The 17,339-nt window shown below is 34.9% G+C and overlaps 1 protein-coding gene across 18 annotated transcripts in view; it reads right to left on the bottom strand.

Annotated features, from left to right (window-relative positions):
• Window positions 1–56: 56 nt before the first annotated feature.
• Window positions 57–17,339, bottom strand: part of LOC117412385 (microphthalmia-associated transcription factor) — a 43,621-nt gene continuing 26,338 nt past the window's right edge. For 4 of the 18 annotated variants that reach the window (XM_034020737.3, XM_034020742.3, XM_034020743.3 and 1 more), the window contains 10 exons: window positions 12,663–12,749; window positions 6,921–7,145; window positions 5,881–5,991; window positions 5,627–5,744; window positions 4,720–4,812; window positions 4,146–4,202; window positions 3,640–3,715; window positions 3,528–3,554; window positions 3,070–3,217; window positions 57–2,713 (listed from right to left, as the gene is read on the bottom strand). In XM_034020737.3, the coding sequence (XP_033876628.2) occupies window positions 2,312–2,713; window positions 3,070–3,217; window positions 3,528–3,554; window positions 3,640–3,715; window positions 4,146–4,202; window positions 4,720–4,812; window positions 5,627–5,744; window positions 5,881–5,991; window positions 6,921–7,145; window positions 12,663–12,749 (1,344 nt within the window). In that variant the 3' untranslated portion in view covers window positions 57–2,311. The remainder of the gene's footprint in view (window positions 2,714–3,069; window positions 3,218–3,527; window positions 3,555–3,639; window positions 3,716–4,145; window positions 4,203–4,719; window positions 4,813–5,626; window positions 5,745–5,880; window positions 5,992–6,920; window positions 7,146–12,662; window positions 12,750–17,339) is intronic. The other 14 variants (XM_034020744.3, XM_058988636.1, XM_034020750.3 and 11 more) reach the window with 12 other exon arrangements.

Here is a 17,339-nt window from a genome sequence, read left to right as displayed (position 1 = left end):
CTGCTCACTTTTCATTACCAAATAAATAGCCACGCATCCATTAAATGACAAGAAAATGTGAAAAACCATGTACTTTAATCGGTCTACCAAGAAATTGTTTAAACATTCAATTCCACTGAATACATGTTATCACTGATCCATATCTGACAATTGTATGGATAGTATGCAAGTCAATGTGATGCAGTCAGCAGTGACAGAGTTTTAATTACATTACAGTACCAAGCATCTCAGCAAGAGGCAGTATTTTAATATCACTTGGTCAAGAAATAACAGGTGCTATGTCTAACAATATAGGCATCTCCCCAGTGCATCATTTGTTTCAAGAACATCCCTGTAAGTGCATGTCTGTTGTGCTTTACCTGCATATTCTGATTGCTTTAAGTATTAAAAAATATTGCTTCGCATTTTGAAAAAAATAAAACATTTAAAACAGAAAGTCTATTGCATTGCATACTTTGACTTACGTCACTTTTGGCAACATTAAAACATTTGGCAGTCCATTCTGGTTCACATTGAATAAAACAAGAACAGTCTTGATGTGGGATAGAATTGGATTAACTCTTTTAAGGCTCTGTTTAAAACTATCCTCCACTGTGTCAATGGCACAGGGTTCAAGGGAGCGTTTCAGGGTTACTGCTTATTGCACTGCGGGCACATTTGGAGTGTACTGTACAATGGGTTATTTCAGCAAGGCTAGTGCTGAAAATATATGGCAAACAGGCATCATGTAATGCCAACAGATTTTTTTTTATTTTTATTTTTTTGCATATAACATTTTAACCTTTAAACAAACCAAATAAAATAATATAAAGAAAGAAAGCCCTTCATCAAGGTCACTGATTGGTGCTGTCCCTTTATCCATACACACCACCTGAATCCCTCTTTATGTCAGAAATATGCTGAGTTTGTCTCAGCATTCTGTTGACAAGCAGTCTTGCATAAGGAGAATGCAGTCATAAAATGTGGTCTTCATCCCCGCTGTCACACTCCTTAACGTGCCAAGGTAACATCCTGCATCAAACACTTTTAAATACACAAACCAAACTTCACTCTTCAGTCAGTACTTTTGAAATTTAAGGCACTTCATTCTGAGAACACATTCTTCTGCCATTATTAATAAATCAATTCACCATTCACTGGCTCATAACACCATAATGTTTTCTTTTGTGTAACACCTAGGCACAATATATTTAAATACAACTATTAGAATTGCATAGCTCCACATTTAAGTAGATAATGCATTTAAACTAGTCTTACAACAATGTTGAGTGATAAAACCAACACTAATATTAAGTAACAGTTATTTGAATAAATCTTTTTCACAAGCTGCAGTGTAAAACTAAACAATAACTCTACCACCTAAACAATAGTACTGTATGCTTGCTACAGTTGCACATCTATGTTTAACAGTATACATAGAATATGAAAGCATTTATATTTAGTTATGTTTACCTACAATCAGTCATACAATACCATGTTTCTTTATAACAACTTCAATACAAGTTTGTTACAACCAAAATATCCAACCTTGCATTTCAACCTCCTTCAAGTGTTTATTCACAATGCAAATGCCATACAATGGAGAAAGCACTAAAAGCACTAGTGTCACTATGTTCCGTACCAGTATTTTCAATATGGACATTCTCACATTTCAAAAATATCCTGAATGTAACTGTTAAAGATCAAATAAAATAAAAAGAGCATGCGAATCAAACGATTGTGCAACTGAACATAAAGAATTTTAATATTAAGAAACTGACATTAAAAAAAACAAACACATAAGCCTGTTTCAGTGGAGAATACAGGGCAACTAAAAAATGTCTGCACGTAGAACTATATTGTAGTTCAGCATGAATAACTGATATTCATATTCTTATTAATTAAAACTTTGGAGTCACTACCAATTTGATTTTCAATAGTTTCTCTTCCAACACTAACCGTAATTATCATTCACTTCAAAGGGTTCATTTTATACAGTTAAATTACAATTCTGAAACTAGCACTGGATATATTATTTGACAAGACAATTCTACACATAAAGTGTTTTTTTGTTGTTGTTTTTTAAATACGCACACACACACACACACACACACACTCACACACACACACACTCCAAGTAGCAGACATTTGTTTTTTCGTTACCACTGTATCTTCAAGCAGTCACACTCCTCCAACCCAGTCTTCTTTTTCAAATGATGGGCTTTACCTCACAAACGAAGTTAAAGATGCTCAGAGGAGAAATAATGAGTATGAAGTTAGTACAGTTTTAATAGAAGTTATGCAGTGTGTAGTGAATTTTGGATAGCCGCTGCTAACACCCACGGTCATTGTCTTCCATGCTGATGCTGCTTCTCCGGCTGCTGTTGTTAGACGCTCCGGGCGACACTGACGAGAGTAAGGGGTCAGCCGCTCCCACAGGGGAAAGATTATCGTCCATCAACATGTCTTCTAGTTTGGAGCCCACTTTCGTGGCTACAGTGTAGGCACCAGACTCATTTACGTGTCCAAGGCTGTCACTAAAGGTGATAGTCCCATCAGTGAGATCGAGGGTTGTGGTGCGGGACAGGTCTGGATGCTGCTGATGATAAACCTCCTGATTGCAGTCTCCTTGCACTGACTCTTGTTTAATGATCCTTGGTGAAAGTTCGGAGGAGCAGAGACTTGATGAGGCCACAACAGAGAGTCCATGAGCCCGGGCTTGCATCTCAAGCTCCTGAGAATTTAGAAATCACAAGCTGTATCAGTGTTTTTATCCATACGTCTAAAAAACAATAAACCCTTGTAAACCCCTTTCCATTTTTCTATAACTCTGCCCTGGTATTTCAAAAGCCATGGTTTGACTCAGCGCACAGACCAAATGCTATCAAACTGATAAAGCAGCACATACATCTGTGTAATTTGGAGTACGTGAATAATGTGGTCAAACAGAACTGCATGGTGAAGTGCAAGCTGTTTTACATGTGATAACAAATCTGTGTTGACAATATAAATCAGAACAGCTGCGTCTGCCATTTAGAAGTCATTACTTTAACACACTGCATAACTGACATTTCCAGAAGAGGAAGTCACCTGAATTCTTAGCATCAGATGCCTGTTGGCGTGTTCCAGCTTCTTCTGTCTGTTCTCAAGTTCCTTGGATCGCTGCTGCTCTCTCTGGAGTTTACGGATATAGTCAACAGACGCTTTCAAAATGGTGCCTTTGTTCCAACGCATGTCCCTGTAAAATAAACAATAAAGAACCATCTCCATCTCAATGAAAACTGCAGGAGTTCTCAATGAAAACACAATATAAATGTCATTTAAAAAACATACTATACGTTTAAGAGTATTCTTATCTATTTACAAAAGGATCTGAAAATAAAACACATTTTTAAACACAGAAGGCAGGCATAGTATTTTACATATTTTAGCTTATAAATTTTGATTTTGGTAACTTCGCTCCTGTTCAGCAAACCTTTTAAAGAGAAGGATGTCAACTGTATTGCTAAAAACAAACAAACAAAAATAAATTAAAACATTCAACTTACGGATCATTTGACTTTGGAATCATATTGCTAAAAAAAAATGAAAACATTCAACTTACGGATCATTTGACTTTGGAATCGTATTGCTAAAAATAAATGAAAACATTGAACTTACGGATCATTTGACTTTGGAATCAAAGTTCCCAGCTCTTTAATACGATCATTAATGTTAAACCTCCTTCTTCGTTCAACTACAAAACAACCACACATGACAAAAATATTGCTCCAATAAAGCCATCTTTTATTTAAACAATTCATTCAAAAGTCTTTCATAGCTGGTGACCCAGGAATGTTTTAGGGAGTCACAATTTCACTCTCAGAAATAATTTCAGATTTGTGATGTTCATTTTAAGGGGTGTTTCGAGGCAACCAAGATTAAACACAATGTACTAGATTTACAATACAAACGATACACTGTAAAAACAAATTCACAGTACTGACATGCTACATGAGGAAAAGCAGGGCTGTGTCAGCTAAGCACTGTATCAACACCAGCAATCAACATGCTAATCACTAGGAATAGGAAAGAGAAAAGCTATCAGTGTCTATGTCAGTAGGTTCCTAAAATGTCTAAAGTCTAACAATACAGCATGAACGATTATAATTCAATTAGAAACTCACTTAAGTTATGATTGTCCTTTTTCTGTCTTTCCTTTGCCAAGGCTCTAGCTTCAGCCTCTGAAATAAGAAACAAAGGTAAAGTTCTCTTTGTAGAAAACTGTATTTTTTCTTTCTTTAAATGTGATATTTCACAGATTTTGGCTTTTACATTGTAGGCAAGCTTGGGAACATGGGGTTGCAATGTGTTGGTCACTTCTTGGTTAAAGTGTGCATTATGTTCCATATTGTGTGCAATTAATATATCCTTCAAATTGATTTGTTCTACTTGGATATTTCCTAATATTACACTTCTAAAAAAGGTATTTGTACAGTAATAATATATTTTACAACAGCAGGAAGTATTAATAATACTTAATAATATTCTTTTGAATCATTCATTCTCAAAGCATTTTACACCTAATTTGAATTCAAATGCGATTTTAGATTAAGTGTGGAATGCAGCATTAAATATGTGTATTTTCACATGAATTCAGTACGAATGATATCCAGTTATTATGCTGGAATCTCAGTCACATAATATTTCTAAAACCTAATAACTGTTCAAAACATTTGAAACATAAATGGTATAACATACCTACTGGAAAACCTTCTGGCCTTTGATAGCTTTCAAAATTGCCACACGATCCAGAATTCTCCAGAATGTGCATCATGGCAGGAGCTGGGGTAACTAATTGGCATATACATGTTTTTGTTGTGCGTTTTGCATTGCACACAATATGGATATTTCTACAGTACTGCATTTATAAAAGACAATGTGGTGCCAGCAGCACAATGTGAAATGCTCCACTAAAACTCTAAGGGTCATAGGGCATGCATGGGGGCCGTGTTTGAATGGTGAGTTCCACTAGTTGCTGCTGGCACCCATTACATTTTGGCAGATGAAAGTACTTAAAGGACACATAAGGACCTTTTTTATTTTATTGTGTTACTTTTTTTTCACATTTTTACCACTTTTTTAACTAAATTGCAAAGTTTAAAAAAGTGGTCAAAATGTAAAAAAAAAAAAAGTAAACAGTTGTAGCAACACACGGGAACATGCAACACAATAAAATAAAAAGGTCCTTATGTACCCTTTAAATGACCTATATAGCAACGTTTATAAACAAAAGGTTTTCAGATCTGTAATCAGGTTAAAGGTGGATAACAGAAACACACTGAGCACGTTTATTTACACAGAATCTGTGGTATGAGTTAACTATTGCTAAGGTATAGTGCTGAATATAAGCTCATCAGTGCAACAGAAACATTCCTAATATTGTTTAATTCACAGGGCCACACATAACGTATGTAGTTTAGTGTGTAAAGGTTGCTTTAAGAACTCAGTAAAGCAACCTTTAAACACTAAACACACACAAACACACAGACACACACACACACACACACACACACACATATATATATATATATACATATATATATATATATATATATATATATATATATATATATAGTAGATAGAGAGAGAAAGATTTTGACAATACCTGTGAATTCCCTTTTAATGTTGGGTAGATTAGCTGGACAGGAGTTGCTGATATTAAGGCCAGGTGGTGGCATCACTTGATTACTGTACATATCAAGAAGATTAGCAGAAACAGGGAGCTAAGAAACCAAAGCAATAGAAAAGAATATCATTAACTGAAAAGGCATTCCTCATTCTTTTTTTATCATCATGTGTATTATTATTAGAAATAATAATGTGTAATAGAAAATGTATTAAGCATGTTAATTGATATACCGTGTTGGCCATTTGTAGTCCTGGGTCCATAAGTCCAAGGATGTCATCATTGTAACTTGACTCCAAACCGATTATGTCATCAATGACATCATCCATCTGTAAATACAAAATCTGTATATTTTTATGTAAAAACAGAAATATTTACAAAATAAATAAATAACAAAGTTTTCCATTAACATACATATCCCAGCCACAGCTATACATACAACATTAGTGCTTTCTCAAAGAGTGACCTTTAAGTCTAACCTTTAAGAGTGAACACATTTAAGTACACGCAGATGGGTGGGCAGGCGCTTCTATATTGCATATCCCCAGATTCAGTTACTCTCAGTAACTTTTTAAAAACATTGTCCTTGCCTTAATCACAACTAAATTAGAAGTTCAATTGATTTTTCAAATATAAGTGATACATGCTTGTGTGCCTGCATACATACAGGCACCACCATATTTCACCATAATTCTGATACTCTCAATAACTTCATTAGTGTTTTGTTATATATATATATATATATATATATATATATATATATATATATATATATATATATATATTTACAACTACCCCTGAAATGAGTAAATTCAACCCTTTTCTCTTACAAATAGAAACAGCCCAACATTCTGTGAGGGGAGCAAGTTGAGAAAACCATGCAAAGCGAACACACTCATTAGCGATGCATCTGAACAAAGAGCATTTGATTTTATGAGCTGAGCAGTGACACGCACATTAAAAAACACCATTAGCTGAACGTTTTCTTCTTCTACTTAACCTTTAGCCAAATTAAAGAATGTTGCTGTAAAATAAGTTGTCATTATGACAACAAAATCTTATTTCTGTTCTATAAGGTTAACTTTTTGCATTTTGCCATCCAGTACCACTATTTATTTAATTAGACACTTTAAACATCTATATTAAAAACACAGTAGAGTGACAGTTTTGGTTCATTTTAAAGTATGGATTCTATTTATAACGTAAATTAAGTAGACACATTTCAGAATTTTGCTAATTCATTGTTCTCACATAGGGCTCTGCAGATACTGACCTCTTTTTCACAGTTGTTCAGGTTAAGCATGGCCATGGGGCTGTTGGGTGCACTGTTGCCAGGTCCAGGATGCATTACATGCTCACTGGGTTGATTGGTACAGGGTAGGCTGAGGGGATGGTTGGAAGGCTTGTTTACGAGAGTGGTGGAGAGGTACTGCTTAACCTGCTGCCGCTGGGCCTGCTGAATGTGGTACTTGGTTGGGTTTTCAAGGTGTGTTTGCACCTGTACATGAAACATAAAAACAATATGCAGCTTAATATATAATACAGCACACACCTTCCTTCACATCAGTAAGTCATTCCTGAAAATTAGCTTTCATATTTTACCCGATGGAGATTAAAACAAATTAATGGTTAAATTACAAAACTGGAAAAAAATACAAAAATAGAAAAAATGAATGGGAAGTAGACCAAATCCAACATACACAATCCACCACTCATTATTTTATTCATTAATATTCTGCAGTAAGCATGCATTTCAATTTCAAGACACCATACAGAAAAAAAACAAAACGCTATGTATATAGTTAAAAAACAAAACCAAAAAACAAGGGCATTCCACATTAAAGCAAAGCACCTCACCTGGTAATGGTTATATTCAAGCATCTCCAGCATTTTGAGATATTTATATTCCAGAAGTTAAAAAAAAAGAACCGATAACCAAAAGATTCCCTTTATCAAGCTTTCAAATAGAGAGCGTGTCGACCAAGTTTACATTGCAATCAAGACGACTCTCCAGAGTTCTACTTATTAAACGCAAACCCAATTAGTTATGCATGTAAAGAACTAAACAGTGCATACAAGGATACTTTTTGAAGTTCTGATGTTTTATCTGAAATGTGAATTTACGCCTTTATACAACTGCTTTGACGTCACTATCTGTAATGCACAAAAGGACTATTTTAAGTGGTGGGTTACCATTTTCCAAACTGACACTAGCTTAAGGCTAATTCACTTTTTAGCTTTCGTTCCACTCTTCCGTTATAAAAAGCTGTTTGTTCTAAGTACTGGATTTACAATCATTGCACTGTTGTCTTAAAACAAGACATTGCTTACAAATGTAAACACATGGATCTTGAATACGTGTACAGCAAAAAAAAAAAAAATCTAAATACCAGGCTAATCGTTGAAGACATCGGGACGTACAAGCAAGTCCATATTTTTTAAACAACACGTTTTTGTTTTAAAGTAAACGAAATATTTCCCTACCTTTTGAGAATGAGGTTTTCATTTTATGACACATTAAAATGTAGCTGATACAGGCCTCAACAATTATACAGCTTATTTAACTCACATGTTTAAAAAAACGATTTTATTGCTTTTTGGAGCATTGGGTTAATCTAATGAAATCAAGGTCTTAAAACAAACTTTTCATTACAACTATTCATTGTCATTATTCTATACACACTGTTATATGTTGTGGTCATCAATGTTTCGTCTTACTCTAATATTGAATGTACAGCTGTGGCAGACAATGCGTGTTCTGACATACTTGCTATTCTGCATCTTTTGATGAATCTGTTACTAAATAGCATAAGAAATTCTGAAGTAGGAGTGTTGAGTGGAACCCTTTATCCTGGAAATCAGTTAGAGAGGCTGCGCTTTAACAGATAAATGAACTGAAGCATTGGATATGTTGTTAAACACTGAGTAGCATTAACACTAAAAACAAGTTTTCTCCTTCATACATATTCCCTGTAATATTCAAAAGAGTTTTAAATGCTAGAAGCATGGGTTAACACATGTTTTGTAAGTTACTGTATTGTTATTAATTGTGCTGGAATATGAATAGATAAAAAAAAAAGTTTGTTGTTTGGTTTTGACATGTTTCTTACTAACATACTAACAAAGCAAAGCTGTCTCCAGCTGAGTCAGGCCCCTCAGGCTACCTGCGACATTTAGTTCAAGCATGTGATACGAAAATGTTCTCAATACAAATATTTTACACTAGTATTATTTTTTAAGGGAAAGCGATATAAAAGCCACACATTAACTTGCTAAGTTATATAATTAGACTATACAACTCTGTCAAGACAAGGCTAGCCGCTTGAACAAACCAAATTTTAAATTAAAAATGTTAAATGACTGCCAATAAAATGGGGCATGTGCAGGTTAAACACGTGTAAAAATTTGCAATGAAGCCAAATGAGTTGTAGCTGGAGGCATAGCACGGTTGTCAAATGATGTTTAGATGCCACGATTGTAATTGATATGGCTTACTGAGACTCAGGCACACTCTGTTACTATTCATATTAACAAGGGTTGACTCTTGTTTTGTAACAACAACGGCCCTTTAAAATAAGATCATGTGACTTAGTTGGAAGAAAGGCTCTGATTTTGGCAATGGTGGAGGTGAAGCTACCATTTTTGGTGGGGTCGACCCGACAAGGAAAGAACTAAGATCTATGACAACGGTGCTTGTGTTAATAAGAGGAAGAAAACGGATTTTAATGATTTGAGGCTCGATTCTCAAAGATCTTCCACTGCCCGTTCCACTACTCCTGGGCAATGCACTGCACTTCTGATCCCACCAACAAACATTATTGGCACTATAGAAATGACATTGCGAAGCAGGTTCAAATTATGCATCACATGAACAGGGGTGTACCATTTTTGAAAAAAAGTTGTCCAAGGGACAAAATGATAGAAAAATCTACTTGTCCTTCTTAACAAACTACTTCCCCCGTCCCTGTCGCACAAAACACACACAAAAAAAGTAGAATTAGGATTTGGGTTTTATTTAACAGTGAACACAAGCAATCAATTAGTGACTAACAGGGGAGGATCTACCTTGTAGCTTGACGGGTTCACTAAATTCTTCAAGATACACAAAAGGTTCCCTGTGACCTCACCTCACCTCAACAAATTTATAACATACTTTAAGGAAATGTTCCTTTCAGTGCAGTTTGGAACACATTTGCTAGTAAATTTAAGTAACATACTAAGAGTATAACTATAATAAGCAATACTGGGAGTTATTCAAATATAAAAATAGCTTCTGCCTGTTTTTTTCCCCACTCTTTCTCTATAAGCTGAATCCAGCTCCTGATGTACAAGTGTTTTAGTTTGTTGAATCACAGATACAAAATCATTGCCATCTATTATTGCTGCTTTGTGGAATTCTGATTTTTCTTGCTGTTCTTTCAGTTTTGTAACTGCGGAACCCCAGATTTTTGAAGGACTTGTGTATAACCTGTCAAGTCTCTCTGCATTTTTTTTTTTTTTTACTGTTTTTCTACTAAAATGCACACAATATTTACAGTAGGCTGCAACAAATTCTGCAAAGACAAAATATGTTTTTTTCTTTTGTTTATTTCTATGATATACTAATTTTTTTAAACAGTGTACAACCTATTACACCTATTTTTCCTCATCTAACATCTTGTCCCATGATGGCTAACTGGAACACTGCTGCAGCAGGGTGATCCTGGTTTCATACCCTGATGGCTTTTTTTGGGGGGGGGGGGGGGGGGGGGAGGTAACATTCTTTCCCTGCACTACTCTCACTGAAAAATAAATACATCAATGAATTAACAAATAAACACATTGCCATGAGATTTACAGTCTATTTTATTTAAAAAAAAAAAAAAAAATTAAAAAATCTTGTTGTCCCGGGCATCGGCCGTTACGAATTACACACCCCTGTATGAATGAAACCATATGATGACCATATAAATATATATATTATTTAAAGTAGAATTTCTGAAATGCAATATAAAGGGCTGCATTGCCTAAAACAATTTGTATTCAACTGATGGATTCAAAAACTGGTCTAAAAAAAGAATTACATTCAGAACACAGATTTGTCAGAGACAAGAAGGAAAATGTATTGGTAATGACGTCATTACCGACATGATAAAGACAGCATGATCAGGAAATACCCCTGAGCCAATTGTAAAATGCCTGAATGAATCCTTTTTTTTCTGGTAGGGCTTGTAGACAAAGAATCATGCTATTATCAATAAATAAAAACCTTTTTTTTTCATGTGTGTGTATGCAGTACGGAAATAATTTGCACGTTCTAGGTTTCTAAACGACCACAGGTAAAGGCATATGAAAGCAATGCAAGAAATAGACTGAATGATATCAACACAGAGGTGAAATAAAATCACTTTAAAAAGACTACTGTCAAAAACTTCAGTTCACAAGCAGAATAAAGAAAGTCTCTGTATTTGTGTGTAACATGTAATACTATAAGGTACGGTACGGTACTGTGATCACAAACACACAAGACAACTTAAAAAAAAAAAAATACATTTGACAAAAAAATAGAGCCAATTTTACAAAGATCGATATTGTATTGAGTTTTTTGCTACACATTTTCCCAGCTACCACCATGCTGGATAAGAACATTCAACTCTCAACACATGAGCCAATGTACTTACAAGCTTGGCAGTGCAGCAATTCTTCATGAAAGTAAATTCAAAAGGGAACACATAATGTTATAAATAAAACAATGAATAAAAACATTTGCATTTGTGTTTACTTTTTCTTAATACATTTTTAATTTAATTTTACTAATTTGAAATGCCCAATTGCAATAAGGTTCAAAATCAGCCAACTAAAATGAAAACTTGATCAGCCGCTCCCTGTCTGTAGAGACATTAAAACTTAACGTCCCAACTGACCCAACTAGAGTCCCTTCAGCATTTGTTTCTTGCAGTTACTTTTTGTGGTGGAACATCCAATCTGTCTGCCTGCGATACAGATATGTACTTTTCATTAAACTTCTCAGTCTGATAATCTGAAAGTTAGATCATCTTTTGCCAATTAAGCATGAAGCATCCTCTAGCCAGTATGCAACATTCAAAACAAAATAGAATGTAAAAATAACTTAAAGACACCACTACAGTCATTTAAATGTTTTATGCTAATAACCCTCTCTAGAATATGCATATGTTTAGTATTAATTAACTGGAGAAACAAATAGAGTACCCTTTCAATGTATTTATCATAATAAATGTATTGTTTATTTTATTTTTTTAACAAACAAAGCTATTCATGGTCAAGGGTGTGGTCTTGATACACAATCATGAAAGGATTAACCCGTGTATCATTATTCAGTTTGAAGACACCATGTAAGAGTGACGAGTAAAGTGGTCACAATCTAAACAAAACGGATTCTTAAGAACATCAAGACAGAATATGTAGTGGCATAATCAAGATCGCCAGTCAAAGATAAGCATTAACAACTCATGTACCACTGTATTCTCAGTCAAGAATGAGCGTACATTTAAAAAACGATGTATTTAGTAATTGTGGAATTTATAGGGTTTACAAGTATCACTAGATCTCATAACAGCCAGACAGAGATCTCATAAGGCTGAAAACTGGGAATCAAACTGTTTAATGGACTTTGGAAAGAGAACTTGCTGCAATATTCACCCGTGTTGAACAAACAGCAACGTTTATTATTATTATTATTATTATTATTATTATTATTATTATTATTATTTGCTGTAGATACCTCAATAAGTAGTATACATCTGGATAATATTTACAGATGGCTTTTTAAGACTAATATAGATATGTATTTTTTCTTAATTTGGCAAACTTTTGTCATTTATTGGAATTTGAAATATAGATTCTCATTTGTACACTATGCATTAGGATTTTGTAACTTTTCAATAAAAAACACACCTAAAATTTGACTGTGACAGAATAGTGGGTCACGACCCTAATTGTCTGTCCAATTGTTTCTTGGAAATGTGTTGTTATTTTTCTATTGTCTTGTCCTCACCTTACTGTTTCTTTTTAAAAGGTGTTCATTCATCCCAGCTCTGTGAGGACCCATACAGGCTGGCACAGTGGAGACCAGGTCACGAGCCTGTTACAAGTAAAAGAAAGGTTGTTTATAAAACAACTCAGGTGTTAATGGGTGAAGCCTCATGTTATAAAGATTTGTATACCAATACTTTTGTAAAGAAAATCAGTTGTGAGCTAAGAAAAACTGTTAACCCCACAGCTGATACTGTAATATCCTTAGAAAATAAGAAACTGACATCTTTTTTGTATCTGCTATATTGGAACTGGTTATATTGAAGTATCTAATTGTTTTAGACAAGCTGAAGGAGAAATGTAATAAATACAACTTACAATGTGTTGCTTCCAGCTAATTTAAAAACCAAATCATAGTGTGTTCAAAGATGCAATGAATACTGTACTTCTCGGTTGTTGCAAATTGGTGTTTTTGAAGTTTTCAAATGAGTTTCTAAAGCCCCTTTCACACTAGCATCAGGTTGGAACCTACCCGGGCAGGACCCGGGGTCATGCGGTGTCATGCGGGTTGGCTACACGATTTCACACCGGTTTTAATAAAGCAGTGTTGATCTGGAATGAAACCTGGAAATCAAAGTCCCAATGTGGCCTGTTCTGGGAAGATCCAGCCATAGTAGGGTGACAGGATTCCCCTTGTCTTGGTTATCAGAAAGAAATTGTTGAGAATTGTTTACAAAATGAATACATGGCAGCAATCTAAGAAATCTCATGCTGCTCAGTAATGTGTCTTGCCAGAGTCTTAAATTGAATAATGAAGAAAAAGACCAGGTAACTATTACTGTACATGAATCCCTTAGTCACATACTCAAATAGGGCCCATCAATGTTTTCTGAAACCGACAATTTAAATCCTGGAATCGTGGATTGCAGTTCCTTTTTGCTGTATTTTAAACCAGATTATTATTTATTTTTATCTCAATTTTCCTTTGACATTTCATAGGATTATAAATTCCCAACAAGGTCAGCATTACTGAAATATTTTTCTATAGACCAAAAAGCCTGGTACTTAAAACGGTTAATCAGAGAGTACATCACAAAACAAGAAGAGAAACACAGTTAAAGTACTCTTAACAAGAAACGGCTAAATATTGCACATGAAGAGCAACACAAAGACCTGTAGCATTCACTAATGTTTTACCATTGCAAAAAAAAAAAAAAAAAACAGCTTTAAAAAATATGTTAAATTATATGAAATATACAATAAATCGTTTCATATACAGTTGATTTTCCAATATACTGAATATAGGCTGACTTCTTGCCCTGGGCTAGATGTAAGCATCACAGAGGCTGTATACTGCAAAGGAAGAGCCCAACAGCAGACACCAATTTTATAAGGTGCTGTGCTTCAAACATAAAAACTGTGCCAGAAGCCAGACGTATTCACAAGAATGCTCTATCTACAATCTACAGTGTGAGCACAAAGAGTCACATTGAGTTGGTGCTCAAGCTATTACCAAAACGTTATCCTGTACTTTCAGAATGAAAACAATCATGTTAATGTAGGGGGTCGATAAACTGGTTCTCCTATGCTGGGAAGCCTAGGATTACTGAAGAAGCAGTCTTTTGTACACAAGAAGCTTCAGGATAATATAGGCGACAACCAGAAACACACATTATACTGCATTGGTATCAGCAGAGGCTGGGGTAGGCCTTGAAATCAACATGCTCAACGATGTGAGTTTGCAACCAGACGTCTGAACGTAAATTATAAAAATAATGGATTTCCTGCTTTCATCGTTTGCCCGCTGTTACTACTATAACAAGTCACTGTCAAGTTTATAAAACTTTAGTTAAAAAATGTACACATAAAAATGGATGCGCAGTTATCAAGATGTAAGTAACAACGTACAGCTATGGACAAAAGTTTTGCAACACCCTATAGAATTAACCGATTTTTGCTTCATAAAGTCAAATGAAACCTGCTGAATAATGTTATGTTAACATATTGAATTACATAACGCTTTGTAGTTTTCCATATCAATGGATATTATTTAATACAAGTTAAATAATTGATTTAGTGATACATTGATGCTAAATGCAATTGATTATGCAACCCAGGGCATAAACACCTGCTTCAGAGTTCAGTATCAACCCGTTTCATGAATGCTGAATCTATTTTTATTCCAAAACAGACATTGAAAAAACAGCCCATTGACTGGTAAAAGAAATTGCATTAAAATGTCATTGTTCCAATCCTACTGAGATAAATGAACAGGATCTGTGACATTGATTTTCTCCATTGTAGAGGATTTATAAAAAATATTCTTCTGGACATTTACTTAGTAACAATCCCCAATACATTTTTTGTTTTAATTATCTACACCCAGGTGAATAGGCTGAAGTTAACAACAAAGATGTCCTAGTTTCTGCACTGGTGTTACATAAATAAAGTTTATTACAGTGTAATATTAACATGATGCAAACTTTGAACTGAAGTCAATTCTTACTGAACTGTTGACCTTGTTGAACACTGTGTCTAGCAGCTTTGCTGTTACGAGTTCACTGTGTCATCCAATAACTTCTTTGGAAATATAAGAAACAAAGTCAAGTAGAAAAACATTTCTGGTGTATGTTGAATTTGTCTTTTATAAATTTGCCTTTTCAATAAATACAATGTCCTCAATTTGTAAACCTTTAGGCATCATGTTATTTTGCATTATGAACATGCACATGTTTAATTAATAATTAATGGTGTTAGGCCCTTATTGGTCTATCTTGCAGTTAAAGATACAATTTAGAGTGTGCTTTTGCCCATTGATGTTAAGGTTTGTTTTTCTACCCAATACATACAAAGGAACACAGACGGAAGGGATGCCTGTTTAGCTGAAGTGACTACATAAAACATACAAATCAGCTGTATCTCACTTTTATGTGATTTAGTGCTCTTTCATTAGCATTGCCTTTCTGATATAAACGATTTCATCCTATTTTAAAATAACTTAAAGACGTGAAATTAACCATTAAACACAACTCACTGATTTTCTAGCAGAACAATATGTGTTGTTGTCCAGCTAATGCTATCCATTAGCAGTATTTTGTTTTCTTAAATATTCCAAAGAATGAAAGTAAGGCTAATTCTTAGCATTCTTAGATGAATTAGTGTTGTGTGTGTGGTAATTCTTAAAGTGCTTTTGTCTTGATCCCTAAAGTTACCCCTTATTTATTTCTACAGGGTTAGAGGTCATTTAACTAATTAAGGCACCAATCAGTCTTTAGACAAACTCATCTAAGCTTAATGTTTTCACTTTTAACGTCTAGCAGCTCAGCCTGGTACCTCTAATCTAATTTCTCCTGATGTTACAGCTGTACTAGCACATTACTAATTGTGTCACAGATCAACAGGTTGAAACTACTACACTGTGCTGGGCAGATTTTCTACATTTTTTGTAATTTAGCCAAAAAAAATGCATTTAAGCTTTTCCTTAATGACAATAATTTATCTTGTGTGTCACCTTCTATTCAGTCAGCATGATGGCCAAACAATGTATGAAAGAAAGGAACAAGATCTAAAGATGTTAAGAACAGACTCTTTATTCATTAACAACTCACCAAACAAGTCCCTAAAAATCAAATAATGTGCAAATTAAACAACTTCGTAACATAAACTTCCCCTGCCATTGTAATGCTTTTTTTTTTAGATCACTGTGACCCTACATAACACGTGGAATAGAATCTTATAACAAATACCTATGCACAGATTCATCCAGATCCGACAAGTGGTTTCAACAATATAGCCTCCAATACCTCAGGCAAATTGCCCAGAGTAAGCCATAGAACATGGCTTGTCATCACCAAATCACACAGAGCATGTCCATTGCAAACTAGAGTTCGCTGGTGTTAACAGGTGGTCACCCTGGTGTTGTTTTTTTTTTGTTTGTTTGTTTTTACAGTAAAGTTGGCCCACTAAGAAAATTGCGATCCAAATGCTTTTCAATAGGGTCTCAGGTTGTCTTGTGAAAATGTACTAAAGTTACTACGACAGTATTGCAGAAAGTCTTTTTTTTTTCTTTTATTCTTATACAGTAGCCACATATAAAAGCTAGAATAATTTCAGCTAACAGAACCCCCACCTCCTACCAGCTTCATAGTATAGTACAGAGGCAGGTGGAGTTAACAGAGTTGAACGGTTGAATGGCAAAAATAACAATCCTGCAAGCAATATGGCACTCAATTACCCTGAGTAATAGAACAAAATAACATCCACTTTAATATTAAAGCAACACAACTGGAAACTGGGAAGAACTTACAGTAGAAAGAAAAAAAAAACACATACATTTCAGAAAAAGTTCTTCAGAATTAATAAACTGACAAATTGAACAAGGTACTAACTAACACTCCAAAAACACCTTTGATAAAAGGACAAAAGTAAGGGTTGTAAATCTAAAGCCCCTTTCACACTGGCATGATCTACCTGGGTCGGAACCTACCCGGGCAGGACCCGGTGTCATGCGGGTTGGCTACGCGATTTCAGACTGCTTTTGATAACGCAGGGTTGACCGGGTGATAGATGCGTGTATCAATACCCCGGAAGCAGCTTGTTACAGACGCTTCCATCCAAGTTTCTCTGGACTGAACCGTCGGCCCAAATGTTGATTAGAGCAAATGTTTCTTCATCCCTGCTGCAATCTGGCTCATGCTGT

This window comes from Acipenser ruthenus, chromosome 16, assembly GCF_902713425.1.
Source record: "Acipenser ruthenus chromosome 16, fAciRut3.2 maternal haplotype, whole genome shotgun sequence".
NCBI lineage: Eukaryota > Metazoa > Chordata > Actinopteri > Acipenseriformes > Acipenseridae > Acipenser > Acipenser ruthenus.
The sequence above is the reverse complement of the archived record's forward strand: the minus strand, read 5'-3'. Positions and strand labels throughout refer to the sequence as shown.